Source organism: Ovis canadensis, chromosome 19, assembly GCF_042477335.2.
Source record: "Ovis canadensis isolate MfBH-ARS-UI-01 breed Bighorn chromosome 19, ARS-UI_OviCan_v2, whole genome shotgun sequence".
NCBI classification, from domain to species: Eukaryota; Metazoa; Chordata; class Mammalia; order Artiodactyla; family Bovidae; genus Ovis; species Ovis canadensis.
The window spans coordinates 59,427,454-59,448,623 of NC_091263.1; the positions used below are offsets into that span (position 1 = coordinate 59,427,454).

Consider the following 21,170-nt stretch of genomic DNA (forward strand, 5'->3'; position numbering starts at 1 on the left):
AAGTGGACATAGTTCTGGCAGCTTTGGAGCAGTATTGTCAGACAAGTGAGCTGGTGGACGTGAGGAATTTTGAGTTTTGGGAGAGAGAACAGGACAGAGTAATCTGAGGTCAAGAATATTCTTCCTACTTCTCCGACCACCACTACCTCCCCTTCCTGCCCCCGCCCGCCCCATTCCCAGCCCAACTACAGCAAACCAAAGGAAAATGGAAACTATTCTCTCTCACATTGTTCTCCTGTGCTGACTGTTGGGTAAATAATTTCCTTTTGGTCCTCTCATCTTCTGTCCATATTTCACTCACTATTTATTGGGTACCTATTATGTGCTAGAGTTGGGGGTATGATACTGATTTGGCCCAGAACCTGCCCTTGAGGAGCTCACTTTATCTCTCTCTAAATCTCTCTTCTTCTTGGCAATTTCCCTTGCCTTTTTGTGAGCACAGCGATGCTTTGAAAGAGATATTTTACTTTTATCTGACTGCTGAGTACTAGGAGGTTGTATCAGAAAATAAGCCTGCCATAACACCAGAAGCAGAAGTCCTCATGACCCACTTTATTGTCTGTGCCTTGGAATCAAGTGCGCAAGCTCATCTCTTTGGTTCCCATTCCATTTACCTATGTTTAATGGCCAGACCAACGATTTTAAGCTGTTTTCCTTCTGTGTACTGGATTTGGGGTTAGCCTTTCAGTTCAGTTGCTCAGTTGTGTCCGACTCTTTGCGACCCCATGGACTGCAGCCCGCCAGGCTTCCCTGTCCATCACCAACTCCTGAAGCTTGCTCAAACTCATGTCCATTGAATTGGTGATGCCATCCATCCATCTCATCCTGTGTTGTCCCCTTCTCCTCCTGCCTTCAATCTTATCCAGTGAGTCAGTAAAGGGGTTAGCCTTTACTGTCCAGGATAGAGTTCAAAGTATGTAATTAAGTGTGGGGAGAAAAGATTGAAAAGAACTGGGTTAAAGGCCAGGTATCAGGGTAAATGTGCGTTCTGTTTGAACTCCTAGCAGAGTGACTCAGAGAGAAGCCTGGATGTCTGCTGTTACAGCTGCTTTACTTTCTTTGATGTCCTCGGTGGTCAGCTGTGGATAAGGGAGTTTGCCTTCTTAGCTTTGATTCCTTGAGGACAACTGGAGGATGATCCCACAATCAGGGTGGGGAGTAAAAAGCTTTCTGAATACTCATCCAACCATAGACTCACTTCTGTGCTTGAAGAGAATTAGCTATTTTGCCACCTATTATACTTGTGTTCTAAGTGCCAAGTTGATAGAAATTTGATTGGCACCCAGGAATGAGGTGGAGAAGGAAATGGCAACCCACTCCAGTGTTCTTGCCTGGAGAATCCCAGGGGCGGGGGAGCCTGGTGGGCTGCCGTCTATGGGGTTGCACAGAGTCGGACACGACTGAAGCGACTTAGCAGCAGCAGTAGCAGCAGGAATGAGGTTGGATCACCTGGCAATGTCCCATTCCCATGCAGGTGGATATTGGAAGGGCTTCTCTCTCCTAATATGCAGTCAAATGGAAGCAGCAGGAAGAGTGGTTGAGGCTTTAGGGAGTTGACACCACAGTGATGACTGAGAAATTCCAAAGAGATGGCTCCTGGACACATCCTAACAAGTTGCTGGTTTATAGTTCCCTGATATAGGTTACAAACTGAAATGCATGCCTTTGATTATTGATCCAGTGAGATTTAAATGTGCTTTCATGGTTGAGAAGTGGGAGATGATTCAATGTGAAAGAGTAAAGTAATTATAGAAGTGGGGAGATTGAAAACTGTGCATTTAAAACTTTTTAATCCTTAGAGAGAGCTTCCCTGGTGCCTCAGTGATCAAGAATCTGTCTGCCAATGCAGGAGACATGGGTTCAATCCCTGGTCCAGGAAGATCCCTGGGGGAAAAAATGGCACCCATTCCAGTGTTCTTGCCTGGAAAATTCCCTGGACACAAGAGCCTGGCAGGTCACAGTCCACAGGCTCGCAAAGAGTCAGACACTGCTGAGCAACTGAACAACAAGAAAAAAGTGTTGTATCAAAGCACCTTTGAAAAAGTGCTTTGGCTTTGCTAGAGTTTTCACTGGTATTCATATATCTTACTCTTTTCAAGATTGCCGGAGAAATATCAATAACCTCAGATATGCAGATGACACTACCCTTATGGCAGAAAGTGAAGAACTAAAAGCCTCTTGATGAAAGTGAAAGAGGAGAGTGAAAAAGTTGGCTTAAAGCTCAACATTCAGAAAACAAAGATCATGGCATGCGGTCCCATCACTTCATGGGAAATAGATGGGGAAAAAGTGGAAACAGTGTCACACTTTATTTTGGGGGGGCTCCAAAATCACTGCAGATGGTGACTGCAGCCATGAAATTAAAAGACGCTTACTCCTTGGAAGAAAAGTTATGACCAACCTAGATAGCATATTCAAAAGCAGAGATATTACTTTGCCGACTAAGGTCCGTCTAGTCAAGGCTATGGTTTTTCCAGTAGTCATGTATGAATGTGAGAGTTGGACTATGAAGAAGGCTGAGTGCTGAAGAATTGATGCTTTTGAACTGTGGTGTTGGAGAAGACTCTTGAGAGTCCCTTGGACTGCAAGGATATCCAACCAGTCCATTTTTAAGGAGATCAGCCCTGGGATTTCTTTGGAAGGAATGATGCTAAAGCTGAAACTCCAGTACTTTGGCCACCTCATGCACAGAGTTGACTCATTGGAAAAGACTCTGATGCTGGGAGGGATTGGGGGCAGGAAGAGAAGGGGACGACAGAGGATGAGATGGCTGGATGGCATCACGGACTCGATGGACATGAGTCTGAGTGAACTCCGGGAGTTGGTGATGGACAGGGAGGCCTGGCATGCTGTGATTCATGGGGTCGCAAAGAGTCGGACACTACTGAGCAACTGAACTGAACTGAATCTTTTAGAAGGTTTTTTTTTTTTTTTTTTAAACTGAACTTGTCTTCAGTGGAGGAGACCAGGGTTTGATCCTTGGGTCAGGCAGATCCCCTGGAGTAGGGGATGGCAACCCACTCTGGTATTCTTGGAATCCAGGATCCCAGAAACCAAGATTCTGGCTTTTGCAGTATGGTTGTGTGCTCTTGGGCCTGTCATTTAACCTTTGTGGATCTGATTTTCTCATTTGTAAGATGAAGTTAACAAGCTAATCTTTAAGGCCTCTGTGAGCTCTAAGAATTCTGATTCCATGCCATCAGGATGTCAGATGGATTCATCTTCCAGAGTGTGGGTTTTTGTGCTTTTGTCACAGCAGCATCCCCTAGCCTATATATATGTATATATATGTAATTATGGTTGATTATCTTTGTACAGCAGAAACCAACACAAGCTTGTAAAGCAATTTTCCACCTTTAAAAAAATAAACTTTTAAAAAAGAGAATAAAAACTAAGTGAAAAATAGATTTGAGACATTTTTAAACATGGAATTATAGATTATCAGATTGTGTTTGGTCAATGCTGAAGTCATTCAGTGACTAATAAAATGATTACCTGAAAAGTAAATTTTCTTAATGTACAACCTAGAGATACATCCTTGTGACAACCTCAGAGTGAGGAATTGCTTGGTTAGAGTGGCTATTTTGAGAATTGTTAGAGCTGTCATAATTGCCTGCCTTGTCTGCTCTCACCACTCCTGCCCTCCCTCCCTTTTCTTTTTCAGCCATCTGAAGTGTATTTGGGCTTCCCTGATAGCTCAGATGATAAAGAATCGGCCTACAATGTAGGAGACCTGGGTTCGATCCCTAGGTTGGGAAGACCCCCTGGAGAAGCGTTTATACCAGTTCAGAGTTCAAGTAGTATACTGGTTCATGCAAGATGTTGGGGTCAGACTTCCAGGTGGATGAACACCTGACTGTGGCGCTTACCTAGCTGGGTAGCTTAGTGCAGGTTACTTAACCACTTTGTGTCTGCATGTTGTCATTCATCAAATGCCCTGTCTCACTGGGTGTTTGTGAAGATGAAAAATGCTTAGAATGGTACCTGGACTTTGGAAGGGCTATAAAGATTTTTGCCATTACTGTTCCTTAATAGATCTAGTCTGTCTTTGCCTCTGGGCTTTTATACTTTCTCTGCTCTTTCCTTCATTCTTCCTAGGATTGGCTCTCATTTATTCTTCAAGACATAGCTCAGTGGTACCTCTTAGTGTGGGTAGCTCTTGTGTTTTCTTACATTTCTCTAGCTTGGGTTACACCCTCCCTGCATTTCTAGCCACCTGGCTGTGACTTCTGTCATATTGCTGCTCTTAGTTTATGCGTCCACATGGATTGGGAGCAAGGACCACTTCTTTTTCTTTGTTTTCTCTCTCTCTCTCTCTCTCTCTTTTTTTTTTTTGGATATTTCATGGGTATGAGGAAGACACTGGGTAAATGCATATTGAATGGATAAATGGATTGATTTTTTTTCCCCCTTCATTCCTCTCTCCTTATTTTTCTTTGCTACTTCCCTTGTCTACTACACTTCTTTTCTCCCTTCATTCTCAGGCCTGGCACTTGATGCATTACCTTAGTTATTCCTCACAGGAACTCTGAGGTAAGCATTGTGATTAGTCCCATTTTGCAGGTTTGGAAGCAAAGGATCAGGGCACTAAACAACTTGCCCATCCAAAGGGGCAGCAGCCTTAACAGGGTTATCTTTCAGTGCTGCTGTCTTTGCTCAGAGCATTTTGGCATTTTTTTTGGAATTCCCTTCTGACTAGTTTATGAACTACATAAGAAAGCTAACCTTATTTTGGTCACTCTCAGAAAAGATAATTTCTGGTATGATCATCGTGATTCATTGTATTTGTCTCCAAGTAAACTTTGGTCATTCCAGAAATCCAAGCCACTTTAAGAGGATGAAGATTTGCCCTTGTCAGGAATGTTTAAATGGCTTGAAGACAGTTGCATATTCTCAAGAGGCTTGGCAGCAGCCTCAATGGGCCGAACACTGTCGATACTCCGGTGTACTTTGTTTTGGTGTGGTTTAGGGCTGGTGGGCTGGTGGAGGAAGGGCACATTGCCTTGTAGTCCTTCTTCACAATTTTTATGACAGCTTTATTGAGATATAATTTATGTACCATGCAGTTTATCCATCTAACGTAAAATTCATTGGTTTTTAGTATATTCACAAAGTTGTTCAACCAAACGGCTAATTCCAGAACATTTTCATCACCCCTAAAAGAAACACCCCTCAAAAACAAACATCTTTCAAGGGCTGATTTTCCTCACCGCCCCCCCCCCCCAAGAAGACATGCTGCTTTAACAGACATCCTTCGTCTCCCCCACAATCTCGCCTGACAATCACCAATTTGTTTTCTGCCAGTGGATTTGCTTATTATGGATATTTCCTGTCAGTGTAACCATGTAACATGTGGCGTTTTATAACTGGCTTCTTTCGTGTGGCATATAGTTTTTAAGATTCATCCATGTTACAGTGTCCACCAGTACTTCATACTTTATACGACTAAATAATACTCCATTTTATGCATATACCACATTTTATATACTCATCATCAATTGACTGATATTTAGGTTGTTTCCACTTTTTGGCTACTATGAATGATGATGCTAGGAATATTGGTGTATAAATTGACTGGATGATACCGTGTAGTATGTCCCTATATGGATATTCATCTATCAAATGTAGCATGATATATGCTACAACATGGATGAACTCTGAAAACAAGATGATCCCACTGGTGTGGAATGCCCAGAATAGGCACATCCATAAAGGCAGAAAGTATTGGCGGTTGCTAGGGCCTGAGGATAGGGAGGAAGATGGGGAGTGACTTCTAAAGGGTAGAGGATTTCTTTTGGGGATGATGAAAATGTTCTAAAATTTATCTGTTTATGGTTGTACAACTTTGTAAATGTACTAAAAAGCACTGAAATGTAATTTTACTTTACAGGGGTGAGTTATATTTTTAAAAAATTTATAATCACTGTCATTAAATACATAACAGTTGCTTACTCTGCATTTGCAACCCTGGGAGATGCTGTGACATACAAACGAGACAGCAGGCAGGAATCTCTCATTGGATGTTTCTAAGTGAAAAGTTGACCTGGATACCAGCAAAGAGTTTGATAAACACATCACTTGGTGCTAGCTTCTGGGTACAGGCCCCACTCAGAAAAATCCCAACCTCTCTGGATATCAGCTATGGGAATGCAGAAGGATTTACCAATGTGGACTTCCCCAGTATTTATGTAACTTAGTCACATGATTTTATTATCCATGCCTTACAATACTGTGAATTCCCTTTAGGCAGGACCTATGCCTTGCATTCATAATGATTTCCGTGCTTAGCATTGTGTCAGGTCTGTATCAGGAGGATGTGTTTGAGTGGATGAGTGACTGTGTTTTGGAAGTCCCTGGGTTACTTCCTAGGACAAAAATGCCTTCAGCTTATGGCTGCCTGGACTGATCAGTCTGAGGTTGCCCCTCTTGGGAAACTGTTGCTGAATTCACCACCTGTCTTCATGTAATTTTGTTTCTCTGGCGCTTCCACTCTGATTTTGCTTAAAATGGTGACATGGGATGATACGTGGGTAGCTCTGGAGTGTTGTGCTTTCCTCTCTGGTAATAGCAACCAAGATATTGGGTTCCTGGGTCAGTGAGATTTAGGAAGATTAGAGGTGGAATAAGCTTATTTTTTTATTTCTTAAAATCACGTTTATGAAGCATCAGTGCTATAAATTCTATGTAGCTTATGGGTCTGCTATAATAAGAAACTGATTTTCTTTTTTTCTTCTCTGTGAAGGCACTTTATGTTGATCAAGTTCTTTCTGTTAAATATCCTTTGCTTGCCCTGGACTTTTCTTTGTGTTGATTTTTGCTTCATTTTTCTTTCATTTCCCATGCTGTTCAGTTACTGGATGCCAGAAGAACCAAGGTTTGTCCACTCTTTGCCACTTGTTTGTTTTGCTCTGCACAGCCTCACCTCCTTGTGTGTCTGAGTGTGTCTGTCTGTCTGTATTTGTCCCCTTTTGCTTGCAGATGCAGTAATCCTGTTTACTAAATCTGTTCACAGCTTTATTTGTAAAAATAAAGTCCTTGTTTATGTCTACTTGTAGTGGATGCTATCATTTTTATTTTTAAATGGACATACACTTACCACAGAAAGTGACAGATAGTAGAATAAAGAAACCTTAGGAAACAAGGAATACTGAGTCTGGAGCATTGTGGGTGTAAAGAAGGTGTGTTTGTGAAAGTTTCCCTCTAACCTTTCCACTCCTAAGTTACAACTCTGTAGATGTGTGATTTACCTTGTAACTGACACTAATACACTGTTTCTGTGTATGTGTACCTTTCTCTTAAGACATTCAGAAAGCATCATTGAATTAACTCCCCTTCTCCATGTGCTGTCCCTTGCTTCTGAAGTCACCTTGGAGAACCTAACAGCTGGCCCCTCTGGACCTCATGATTAACATTCCATCTTCATAGTGTGATAGCAGTAAATAGCGTTTGGCATGTTCATTGACTTTTTTCCCTCTTCTTTCTCCTCTCTTGCTCCGTCTTTCTCATCATAGCACCTTCAGTTGACAATCCAGGCCCTGCAAGATGAGCTGCGAACCCAGAGAGACCTCAACCATCTCCTGCAGCAAGAGAGTGGCAACCGAGGAGCAGAGCACTTCACCATTGAACTGACGGAGGAGAACTTCCGGCGGCTCCAAGCTGAGCATGACAGACAGGCTAAGGAGCTGTTCCTGTTGAGGAAGACCTTGGAGGAAATGGAGCTGAGAATTGAAACACAGAAACAGACCCTCAATGCCCGAGATGAGTCAATTAAAAAGCTTCTTGAGATGTTGCAGAGTAAAGGTTTGCCGTCCAAAAGTCTTGAGGATGACAATGAACGGACACGTCGGATGGCAGAGGCTGAGTCTCAAGTCAGCCACTTGGAAGTGATTTTAGACCAGAAAGAGAAGGAAAACATACATCTTAGAGAGGTAAGGACATTCAGTTTATTTCTCTAAAGTCATATTTTACAAGTTAAAATGTGTTAAATATGTTACCAAGTTATTATCAGAGGTTGGACATTATCTATAGCCTTGACAAAATTCCCCTTGTCATCTGTTTTATAACCTTCCTGTCTACTTATCACCTTTAAACTGGAATTTGGCATTAGTCTTTTTTTTTCCCCCTCTTTGCCTACTACACGTGTGTTCCATTATTCAACACGTATTCAGGATCCAAGTGTGTGCAGCACACATCAAGGTCATTTACGGTTGCTTTCCTACAGATGGCCATTGTTTCAAGGTCTTTTAGATACAGTAGTGTTTAAGGTTTAGATATTTATTAAATATCCTCTTTTTAAAGGAGCAAAATGAATAGGTGATTAGCAAAACAATGAACTTAAATGCTTCATAGCTAAATTTGGTGTGGGATTGTTAGAAAGTAAAGCCTAAGGATATTTCTGGAAACAATGGAAAAATGTGCATACCAATTTGAACGTTTAATCTTTGCCTACATTTACATTCATGTAGGACAGAGTGTTCCTGGTTTTCTGAGTGTCCATTTTGCACTTGGTGAATTAAATCATTTGAAGTTTATCAGAGGCAGCCTTGTTGGCTTGCCACTACCATTGAATATTGGGATGCTCCGATATCTGAGAATATGCAGTTGGATAGATCTTAGAAAGAATGTGGGTGACCTCCAAGGTTTGACATTTTTATAGCAATTCCTTGATACTGTGATGGATGTGAATCTCAAAAGTACCATGTAGGCAAATAAAATGCTGTGACACACATCTCACAGAAAACAGGAAGCAGTGAAATGGCATTAAGTATATTTTCAAAATATTCTGCAGCCATAAATAAAAATTCAAAAAGACATTTGTTTTCAAACCAAACTAGATTTCTTGGCATTATGTATCTTTCTGGATGGGCAGTCCTTCCAGTGAGTCATTTGTTTGATTGCTCAGAAAGCATGGCTTTCATGTTGGAACTTGGTAATGCAGCTGCTCCCAGTGGTTTTCTCTGATATTAGATTGTATTTGCTTACAACATTTGAGTAGACTTTTGTGTCTTTGGATTTAATATCCTCTATGCTTACTCTCCTCGGTTTTGTTCTCATGAGACCCTAGCTACATGTTTGGGAAGTCAAATAGCTTGGCTTCACATTAGATACTTAAAGATATGTTTTGTTGGGCTTGGTCTTCCCATTCATATTCCAAGAGTGTGAATGTGGTGGGAAGACTTCTAAGATGGCCCCTATATCCATACCTATTGGAATTCATATCTTTATGTAATCTCCTCTCTTTGAGTTTAGGCTGAACTTAGTGACTTGATCCTAAACAATGGAATGACAAAGGTAGTGGGATGCCAATATTACTTCCATGATTAGATTACTAGTAATTACTAGATTAATAGATTACTAGTAAGACTCTTCCTTCCATGTTGTTCGTGCAGTCTGTTGCCATCTCAGCTGGCATGCTTTTGTTAGGGAGGTAGAATAGGGAAAAGGAGTCCAAAATGGCAGTGGCTAAAAGACAAGGAAGGGAAAAGCACGCGAAAATAGAACAAAAGAAGGTCTGAGGACCGGAGTGAGGACCTCAGGTAAAACAAACAACACTCCTGGCTGGTCCAATTTACACAGGACAGGCCCAGGGAGAGATAAACATATAAATAGAGGAGCCAAAGCTAGCTCGCTGTCTCTCCCCTGTGCACTGGGGCACTCTTCTTCTTGTGTCTTTGCATTGACGTGGCCTCACGCCTCGAAGATGGATTTACCTGCTAACTTCTAAATAAAATAGAGCTGTAACACTGAGCTGTAACACTGATTTGTCTAAGAGCTATAACATGGTCCATTTGAGACCTGAGAGCTATAACACAGTCTATCCAAGATCAGAGAGCTGTGACATGCCGAGGGGGCTTTAATGTCTGTCATTCCAAATCTTTGTTGTGACGAGACAAAGAACTGAGGAACATACACTTGCGTGACATTTTGAAGCAAGTTGCCATGTGGCAGAGGCTTGTGTGGTAAGGAACCTCCAGGTAGTCTCCAGCTGACACCCAGTAAGGAATTGAGACCCTCACTCGAAAGCCACAAAGAACTGAGAAATGCCAGCCATCACTTAGTAAGCTTGGAAGTGGATCTCCTCCAGTTGATCCTTTCAATGAGATAACAGGCTGACAACTTGATTGCAACTTTCTGAGAGACTCAGCTGAGATGTGCTCAAATTCCTGTTCCACATAAACTGTGAGATAATAAATGTATGTTTTTAAGCTGCTGAATTTTGGGTGAATTAGTTTCTGCTCCACTGTATTAGCTATCTATTGCTGTGTAAAGAATCTCTTCCTGGCTTACACTATAGACTTTGCATTTAATTTATAGAGGAGAAGCAGTGATTACTGCCATGTTATTTCATGTAGAATGTCTGTGGATTTTGAAATTTTGATTGTGTTATCTCCAAACTGTGGTTGGTAGATTGTTGTTGTATAGTTGCTCAGTCGTGTCTGACTCTTTGAGACCCCATGGACTGCAGCCTGCCAGCTCCCTGTCCTTCACCAACTCCCAAAGCTTGTGCAAACTCATGTCCATTGAGTTGGTGATGCCATCCAACCATCTTGTCCTCTGTCATCCCCTTCTCCTCCTGCCCTCAGTTTTTTCCAGCATCAGGGTCTTTCCTGATGACCTTGAAAAGATTAGTAGATTGCTATAGTTTAAAAAAGCTGCTGCTTAATTTTGGGTGCCAGGGGGTCATATTTCCTGTACAGCAAGGCTGTGATACCAGAGAAATCCCCATCTGCATCATTGACCATGTTGGGATCTTGGGATCAGGTAGTCAGTCTTCTCTTGACAGATTCTGCTCATTGGTGGTATTTAATAGTGCCTTGATGGTGGCTTGATTCTTTTAGGATATCTTCATTTAAATGAATCTAAAGACCATTTGATTTATGTTTTATGGGATTAGTTGGTCCTTGTAATGATCTGGCATGAATATATGTCATGCTTAAAACCTTAAACATTAGTCCAAAAGCTCACAGGGAGTGGTACAGAAAATGCAGGCAACACATCCAACTGTTTTCCTTGAGCGTCAGACCAAAGTCAGTGGATAACCCTTATCTTGGCTCATCAAGAATGGAGAATGTGAAAAAGGTGTCTGTTAAAAAAAAAAATTCTCATTTAAAACTTGGAGTTGAATAAGATTTTGAGGCCTGAAAGGACTTTTCCCAAGAGAAAGAGGTTACCGGCTTCTGAGAGCCATTTAGTATATTTCCAGTAATTTTGGTAGTTTGAAATTGGTTTTGGTGGGAATACTGACGCCATGGAAGTCAGCAAATGCTACTCTCAGGGTCTACTGCCCCTTTGGTGCCATCCCTGAGAGCCTATTTACCAACACACCTCTGAATAAATGCCATGAAATGTTTACCTACTATACAGCAGGAAGAGGTAAGTTAAATAGTGCGAGAATTATAATTATGAATCCATTAACCACTCATGGTTCATCACATGTTCTTATAGCAACATCTGGATAGATGCATATGTGTTGGGCACTGTGAAGAATGTTCGACCTTGAGTCACAATTAATTCTCACAACCACCTTATTTGTTCATTCATCTATTCATCCACCCACCCATCCATTTTGTGACTGCTTATTGAGGATCTGTTTGGGGATAGAGTAATGTTAACTGATAAAACTTGACTTAATGGTGATAATATTTTATTGGGGTGAAACAGCAGTTTAAAAAACAGTTAAACAGAAAAGTATCAGGAGGAAAAGAAGAGGGTGAAGTACTAGGGCACTGAGTGGGGTCAACTTCATACTGGATAGTCAGGGAGGGCTTGTTGGAGGAGGTGACATTGTGAACTTCAGTGACAAAAAGGAAGCAGCCATGTAAGGCTCTCAGAAAACTGTTCCAGTTAGATGGCAAGGCCCATGTCTAGGAGGTATGGCCATTTTCTGCTTTCCCCTTTTTGCCTGGGGAGACGGAAGAACAAGTGACATAAAAAGTCTAGCCCAAGTTCCCACAGCTAACAAGCTGATATTTGAGTTAGGCTGCTTCCAGAGTCTCCGCTCTTACACCATTTCTTATATTCCTGTTATAGAAGAATCTTTTCGAAAGTACCCTCCACAGTACGGCCATTTTGTGGACTATTGATATATGTTTTGAGAGGAAAAGGGCTGCAGGGCTAAATGAACTTGGGAAAATGTTGAATTTTGTAGAGCTTACAGCAGTGATTTCCAAGAAGAGGACTGGGGAAGGTAGAGCCTCTCAAATTGACTTGATTTGCTTTTCTCTTGTTGCACTGTTGTTCTTTGTAAAACAGTTTGGAAAAACACTGCGCTAGAAAATACAAATTGTGCTTTTAATTTGTGACCTATAAAATATGTAATAATATACATATAGTTTCCCACGACCAAAAAACTGGTTAATTTCCTCCATCGGTTATTCTAGAAGGCAGAGTTTGTTGTAAGCTGCTTCCACAATCTCTACTGAGTTTTAGAATGTTTGTTCCCCTGTCAGGGTATTTTATTTTATTTTTTTTTAAGTGGAAAAATGTGGCTAACTCGTTTTGGTATTAAACCAGTAAGAATAACCCAACTTGAAAAAAGAAGTCGCCTGACCTCTGTTAATTTAAATGAATCTGAAACAGGATTTAAAATGTACTTGAGATTTTAAGTTCAGTGTGTTCCCGATTCCCTTTTCATTTTGCACGATTCAACCCAGTTGGGGCTGAATGGTGTAATGCTGGGGAATGGAGTGTTAGTGGTTTTATGATTCATTCTCAGGCAGAGGTGTTGGACCTCATATAAACCTCATCTCCTAGAATACTGGCCTTGTTTAGCCTATTGTTTTGGGAGATTTAGAATTGGCAGGAGTCGCACATGGGCAGAGTCAGGTTGCTTTAGTGTCTCGTTGTCTTTCGGTGGTCTGGAAAAGGCTGAGGGTGAAACCACTTCTTTGCCTGGCAGGAAACAACAACACAAAGATTATGATCTCAGCTTATTTGGAAGATCAGAACCATTGCCCAAGAACTACAACCGACAGGCTAATGTGAGCTGAAGTATTGGCTCAAATACAAGCATTACTCACTAGTGTCCTCTGATGCTTTTGGATACAGGTTGATTTGATAAGACATTGTTTGATGTAGCAATAGTTTACCTTGTTCTCTAGCTTTTTCCACAGAGAACATACTGTTCCATATGAAGGTTTTAGTAATCAAATACCCAAAATACTACTGATCTCATTAAAGAAAAAGCAGGTTTATGTGCTAGGATCCTCCTATATTCACGCTCCTTAATGTTTTCTTGGCTGATCCTAAAGAGAGAGTTAGGAGTCTTTAGTTTAATTGTACTCTAAGATGTTTGAAGGGAAGGGATATATGTTCTGCTGCCATGCTTGTTGATTTCCTATACTAAAACCCTTGGGCAGCTTGCCTGTCTTTGAAAGCAAGGTGGAACACCGAAGTCATTGGGGACCACAGTTGCTACTAACCCAGGACAAGTAAAGCCCTCAGGACACTGGGCCTGGGCTTCCCTCCATGCTCTCGGGGGAGGGGTGCAGGGAGGAAGAGGGCAAGGCAACATGAATTCTTGGTCTCTTCATTTATTTATCCAAGTTGTCCCTAGGCCAGCAGGAATCCACCAAGGCAAAGTCTGACCTAGAAGTTCTTGAGCTCATAAACCTTTTACTAACAGCTCAAACCTCCCCTATATAATCATTGCCGAAACTTCTAATCTCCACCCTAGTCCCTCCTCTCTCAACACCATATGGCCTCCTTCTCTTTAATACGCACTTGTCTCCAGTTGGGCTGGCTGAGCCACGATTTTGCTGTTGCAGGCATTTCTAATTCTGACTCTACAGATTATACATTCTATTTCTACCAAGAAAACTTATCACAGAAAGTATTCCCAAACACAAGTGACCACATAAACATAATATTTTACATTTTTTTGTGCAAGAGTTATATATATATATGTGTGTGTGTGTGTGTGTATACAGAACCTAACAATAGCAATTTTAATAAAGTACTTTTTAACCTAACCAATACATTCCACCAGTATTTCCAGACCTCAAATACTGCCTGCAAGATGCTCAGTAAATATTTGGAAGAGTGAAAAATAGTTTAATACCATGAGAGTTGCTCTGTGGTTTATTTTGTCAGTACTGGCAAAGTTTATAATGATTGTACAAGTGTCATATTCTTTTGTTTTCTCTATTGCTGCTCTGTGTTTGGAATAGAGCAATAGTTTTGAGGGTAGTCTTAACTGGAAGTTTTAGTGTTTTCAAAGTGTGTTGCATATCATTGGGCACATTTTGAACATCCATATGCAGGATGCTGTGGGAGCATCCATGGCAGGTATGTCAGGGATTCAGATAGGAAGTAAGAAACAGCTCACACTTGATTGAAGTTTATTCTGTGCCAGGGGCTGTACTAAGGGAAAACTCGTCATAATCCCCATTATACAGATAAGGAAGCTGAGGCACAAAGAGGTTAAGTAATTGTACCTTGTCATAGGTAAGTGTTGGAGCCAAGATCAGAACCTGGGAAATTTAGTTCCAGAATCTACAGCTGTCACTGCAATACACTACTGCTTCTTGGGCTAGTGCGTCAGGAGGATCTTGAATGGCATTTAAATGCTATGCAGCTTAGGGGTAGGAGAGCTGACAACTGGCTTCATCCATGGCAGAGCTGGAAGAATTTCACCACACCTGTGTGGTGGAGAAGGATGGTTGGAGAAGAGATAGCTGAGCCAAGCATTAGAGGAGGGCTTGGGGTACATGGAGTTTGGAGTAGCTGAAACTCCCTCTGTCAGGAGGGAAAGGAAATAAAGCTGAACAGGAGGTTTGAGGTCATGTCACTGAGGGCTCTGAGTATGTGACACAGGAAGTTGGTCTTTACCTGGTAGGCTCTGGGCAGCCTTGGAAACATTGTCCCTGGAGAATGGCATGATCAAAAAAGATTAAGTGCTAACTGATAGTGGATTAGATAGGGAGAGAATAAAGAGATGGAGATAAGTTAGAAGGATACTGTCATTCAGATGACCAAGAATCTGGATCCTGGTGGTGGCCAAGAAGTTGAAGGTCAAGGTCATCCCCATCTGCAGGCAGGACTTTGAAACTCGGGAACTGAGTACTAGGAGTGTGAGGAGCAGATAACCACTGTGGGCCTTGGTGTAGGCAGGTGGTGGGCCAGATAGCAGGAGAGAATTGTCAGTAGGAGGAGCTGGGGCTGAGAAGAGACTTTGGGTGTGTAAGAGTTTGATGGCATCCTGGTGGAGCTGTCCAACCAAGGACCAGAATGTGACTGAGGAAATGATCGTGAAGTTCTGCCCAAGATGCACAAGGTACTTCTGACTCCTGGTCACATTTTATTGTAGTTGCTTTCATACACACTTCATTATCTGTGACCACTGAGCTCCCAGTTTGTATGATTGTTCTGAAGGCTGCATTGTCACTTACTGTTATTATTACTTAGGAGAAGACTCTAGGAACTTCATGTTTCTTTTCTCAAAAAAGCACTTAATTTTGAATATGGTATCTTTTGAGATTACATGGACTTTTCATTGGCTGATGCCTACTTGATACAGATTTCCTTTGTTCTCACTGAGTTCTGTTTTCTCCAGGCATTTAAATCAGGATAGATCCCAATGAAGAATCTTTGCAGAAAAGCACTCTTTCTGGACCTTGCTAACAACACATCCGAAAGCAGGGTTTCATAACTTTTATCCTCACATTTCTGATGACATAGGGAATGTACTCACTTCTGTTTAGCAGCATTTGCCTTGTCTTTAAATTCTAATACATTCTTTAAATTTGAACACTGCATGCTAATTTGAAATGGTCGAGGCTTTACCCCATATTGATTTTAATGAGTGTAATTTGTTGCTTTTTACAGTAACAGAGACTTGTGGAGCCCCAAGGAGTCATTAGGCACAAGGCATATTGCAACCTGCTGAGAAGAGAAAGTGGCAGGGTAGAGAGCATGTGGTGAGGTAGTGGGGAGAAGTCAGGACATTTTGCTGGGAGAGATGCTGATTACTGTCTTCATTGCCCTGTCCTCTTGCTCTACCTGTGTGTGACTGCTTTCTGAAATGTATTTTTGTGGCAGCTGACCTAATGGTTTATTGTCATCATTTGGTGAAACAGTGTACCACAAATAAAACCTCACTGGTGAGAAAGTTCTCGAAGCAGCAGTACTGCAGATATTTGAGTGTGTATCTCAAATTGCAACAGTGGGAAGTTGCTCAGCTGTAACAAAGTCCTGTGTGTCTTGGATGGAAATAGTAGCTAATACCTTATATGTGGGCGAGGCTTCATAGTTTGTGGAACATATTCCATTTTAATGATTTCCTCTGATGTACCTGGTAACCCTCTGAGGAAACTGAGGCTCGGAGATGACAGGTAACATTCACTGAGCACTCATAAGCTGATCACTTTTCAAGGAGTGCCATTTGTGCCTCCCAACAATACTCCCGGGTAGGTGTCGGTTTCCTGCCTCTCAGATGAGAAGGCCAAGGCCCAAATGGGTGGTGTGTCTCTTCCAGGTTCTCAGAGCAAGTAGTGATGGGCCTAAAATTAAAACTGGGCCTTCTGGTTCCAGGCATCTGTCCCTAACCACTCCTGGTTGCTGCCAGGGATTTCACCCTGAAGTCTCCGAAGAGACTAGAGACTAGGATCCTCATCTTCTGACTTCTTGCTCAGGGATATTTTCTCTGTAAAGGTGAAAAAGGAAAAAAAAATACAAAATGCTCGTGCTCTCCCCCCCACCCCAACCCCCCACCTTAGCTACATCTTATCAGGTCCTGTTGAATTGGGGATTGTAAATCCATGGGGTCAGTAAGCAGAAGATTAGACAGTGTCATGTAGGAGGTACCATCAGGGCTAGGCCTCTTCAGTCCATTTGTGGCTCATGAAAATGAAAGTACTTGCTTAAGATAAGCATGGTACTACACATGTAGGTGCTCCATGAATTCCCAGGGAAGAGGTGGATTTTTATGGTGGAGAATAAGGGAAAATGGGGGGTGCTTAGAATTAGACCTTCCCATTTCATCTGTTCAAAGTTAGCCGCCTTTTTCAACTTTTTTGTATTATCATCACCTCATTGCCTAAAAGAAACACTTTCCCTCTTCAGACTGACTTTACTTTTTATCTAGTTTTTATTAGGTATAGTGGGTTTCTTTCTTTGTCAGTTGTGAGGCATTAAAATGGCATTTACAACCTCCTAATAAGTGCCCCATTTCATTGCTCTTCTACTTCGATAGATTTGGTGAAGCAAAACTACTTTCCTATCCACCTGTTTCTGTTGAAAGGGATAGCTTTATCTGTGTTTCCTGTTTGGTGTACAGGTTGAAGGATGCCTTAAATGCTTTGGATTGAATGTTAAAGAAGGCAGTGAGATTGGTTGCTGGTTGATTCCTCTGAGTGGCTTATAGCAGTTGTAAAGAATGAAATAAACCCTCCTTACTAAAGCAAAAATATAATTATATATGAACTGTTTGTAGAAAAAGAAAAAAGAAAGATTAGTGAGATAATTAGTGATAATAATTAGTGAGATAATAATTAGTGAGATAAAGAATCACTATTTACTTAGAATGAGAGTTGCAAGTTATACTGTGTGGCTCAGATGTGGCCAACCACCTGCTTTTTATGGCATGGGAGCTAAGAGTGGTTTTACCTGTTTACATAGTTACATTTGAAATGGTTATATAAGTACCTGTGTAATATCCTCTATTTTGCCTGTGACCCTGAAAGCCTGAGATATTAACTGGTTGGCCCTTTAAGAAAAAGTGTTGTGGTTATTGTTCAGTTGCTAAAGTCATGTCCAACTCTTTCAACCCATGAGCTGCAGCATTCCAGGCTTCCTTGTCCTTCAGTGTCTCCCTGAGTTTGCTTAAACTTATGTCCATTGAGTCAGTGATTCCATCCAACCATCTCATCCTGTTGCTTCCTTCTCCTCTTGCCCTCAATCTTTCACAGCATCAGTCTTTTCCAATGAGTTGGCTCTTCACATTAGGTGGCCACAATATTGGAGCTTCAGCTTCAGAAAAAAAGGTGGAGATTCCTAATTTCTATAATAGGTAAACAGATTTTGAAACAAGATATTTGGTTAAAAAATATGTGCATTACTTGTATGTAGAGTGTAAAAATCTTACTACTTTTATGTATAACTTTTGAGTTTTTTTAAAATAGGAAGACAAGATTTTTTTCATTTCTGTACATTTTTCTTTTATAATTATTAGATTGGTGATTTTGATCTCCAGAATTATAGTACATTGTGTACTGCCAGTTATCACAAAAATGTGCAGCTTTTTTTAATAATGGTGGGTGTTGCTAAGGTAACTTGTGTGGATTAAAAAGGGACTCTGTGTGAAGTATTCAATAACCTAGAAAGTACCAGAGAAATGGAGATTGCCATTGAAACTCCATTAGAATTAGGAATTTCTGACTTAACTAAAGAGGAGGCTTCCAATTTGTCCTTCTCTTAAAATATTTTTAAAAATAGTGTGTTTATTGATATTTTTTTAGGCTTATGCAATTAGTGGTTAAAAGTCTATTGCTGCTTTGAAGGAACTAGCATGAAAAACAAAGTGCCCATGTGTATACAGATTGTGTTAAAAACTATTTACTTACAGTAATTTTTGATGTGCTGTAGAATTGCTTGGGCTTCCCAGGTGGCCCAAGTGGTAAAGAACCCACCTGCCACTGCAAGAGACGTGCGTTTGATCCCTGGGTTGGGAGGGGCCCCCAGAGGGGCCCCTGGAGGAGGAAGTGGCAACCCAGTCCAGTACTGTTGCCTGGGAAATTCCATGGACAGAGGAGCCTGGTGGACTAGAGTTCATGGGGTCACAAAGAGTCAGAAGATAGCACACTTGCACCATAGTTGCTAGGTTTTCCTACAGGAAGTATTTGTATTTAGGTGAAGCCTAGGACTTGATCAGAATGGCATCTGAGAAATCCCCTTACTGTCCCTAGTCCTTCCTTCAGCCCCCAGGGCAATCAGGTCTCTTTTGGTGATGTTTGCGTGTGTGAATTGGGTTGCCAGTTGTTTGAGCATTTTTAGTGATGAGAGAGGACTCTGCCTATTAATGGAATTTTGCTTCATTGGTATAGGCCAGGGTTTCTCAATTTTAGTGCTGTTGACTTGGAGGAGGATAATGTTTTGTGGTGGGGACAGTCCTGTACAATTTTAGGGTATTTAACAGTATTCTAGACCTATGTCCACGACATGCAAGTAGTACCTTTCCCCTTTTCCCAGTTGTGACAATTAAAAACAGCCCCACACACTGTAAAATATCCTCTGGGGACCAAAGTCACCTGGGTTGTGAACTCTGGTGTAGAGTGATTGACGCCTCCTTCTGGTAGTTAGCCTGTGGACATGGCAAATACAGTAATTCTCAGCCCCACCTGTTTGAAATTCTTTTTCACTGAGGAAGGGCAACACAGATCAAGATATTTCTTGACCCAAAGACTGACCTCAGGGGATACAACTAGGAAACATAAGTGCTGAGGGGAGGTGGGAGTTTAAGCCTGAAAAAACCCAGAGGTGTGTTTGTGTGTGTGTGTGTATAGGAGAGAAAGAATGAAGTGTTCTCTGATTCCCCTCTCTCCTTCCATCTGAGAAAAGGCAGCAGAGAAATCTTAAGCAAGGAGTTGGGGGCAGTGTTTGGTCTGAGATGTCACCTGGAAAGGTTGGGACTTTGTGCAAATTAGAGACATTTCATTCTCAGAAGGTAATAAAGATGTATCTGAGAAGACACATGACCTCACTTTTTGACTACTGAACTCTCACTATTAATTGGCAGTTCTATTTTACAATAAATGTTGTCGTCTTTGCTTTCCCCCAAATGGCCTATGAGTCTCCCTTTCTGTTTTTTAAATAAACATTCCTCTGCATGAACCACTGTCCACCCCTACCCCCACTCCAGCTCCACCAAACTTCAGAACAATTTTGAAGTGTGGTGGTTTTATCACGTGGAAATGTAATACAGATGTTCAGAATTACCTTTTCTTTCTCCTCTTTAAAACATCATGGCCACACATGCTTTGCTGTAAGTACTATTTAGCGTTTTATTATTACTATTAAAATATCTTGCCTCAGGCAGAGTCCCAGTAAATCTCAAGTAAAGGCAAATTTTAAAATAGCAGTATTTATGCATATCACACTAAAAATCTGAACTCAAATTTGGCTTTTTATGCAACTGAAATATTTATTTTTTGACCCACTTAACCAAGTCTTCTGGTTTACCCTCTTCCTGACTGTAAAACTTTGTTCAGACTGTAGAATTTTGTTCACTAACCTTCCTGCTTTCCCCAGTTTTCTCTGGGCTTCAGTTTTTCTCTTTATTCTGCATATATCTTTGAACTCAGTTTGATCACTTAATGAAGTTTGAGAGGATTTGGACTTCCAGCATGAATTAGTTAGTGTGTTTTTTTAAAACGTATTAATGGTGGGAAGTTCTCTTCTTACAGACAGTTCCACAGATGTGTAGCCGAGTTTCTGTGCGGTCCAAATGCTGCATGTTGGGGCTGTGGTCATACAGATAGGAAATGCTGATCAACACCCGTTGCATCCCCCATTCAGAAACCTGTTGTACAGTTGCTAAGTTGTACGTGTCTGACTCTTTGAGACCCCATGGTTCCTCTGTCCATGGGATTTCCCAGGCAATAATACTGGAGTGGGTTGCTGTTTCCTGCTCAAATTCAGAAACCGATTGACAGAGATTAGCTGCCTGTCCAACTTTAACTTCTTTGGGGTTTATTAGTGCCGCTTTCTTTTTATATTTCTTGGCATGAATTAAACATATTTCTCTAAACGGTTGCTATAAAGAAAACCTCTTTTCAATTCAATCACTCAAACCTGGAATCAAGAGCTCCCTTACCAGTATGTACACTTTTATTAAGATATCATAATATAACTGTGGAAAAATTTTAAGTGAAAGCTGTATTTAAAAATTAATGCATATACTCTTCTGGAGATTTTTAGTAGCTATCTCTGCATATATTATTTGTTAATCAAAAAGTGGAATCATACTGTGCACATTATAAATGTGCGGAAGATTAATCCTGATTTAAACAAATGATCTTTTTTAAGGCTTTGTTTTTTCTGTGCTTGGCCAAATAGCAGGCAAGGTGATTTTCTTTTAAAGGATGGTGGAGAGCTTTGTCATTCTGGCAGGGTCCATACAGCAAGGAAGAGACAAAACCTGATTGTGTCTTAAATAGTAGAAGTAATACCCACTT

General features: G+C 41.1%; 1 protein-coding gene across 1 annotated transcript in view; it reads left to right on the forward strand.

Moving 5' to 3' along the window:
* Window positions 1-21,170, forward strand: part of ERC2 (ELKS/RAB6-interacting/CAST family member 2) — a 1,004,571-nt gene that overhangs the window by 176,110 nt on the left and 807,291 nt on the right. The window contains exon 3 of the mRNA XM_069561579.1: window positions 7,512-7,928. Within this exon, the coding sequence (XP_069417680.1) occupies window positions 7,512-7,928 (417 nt within the window). The remainder of the gene's footprint in view (window positions 1-7,511; window positions 7,929-21,170) is intronic.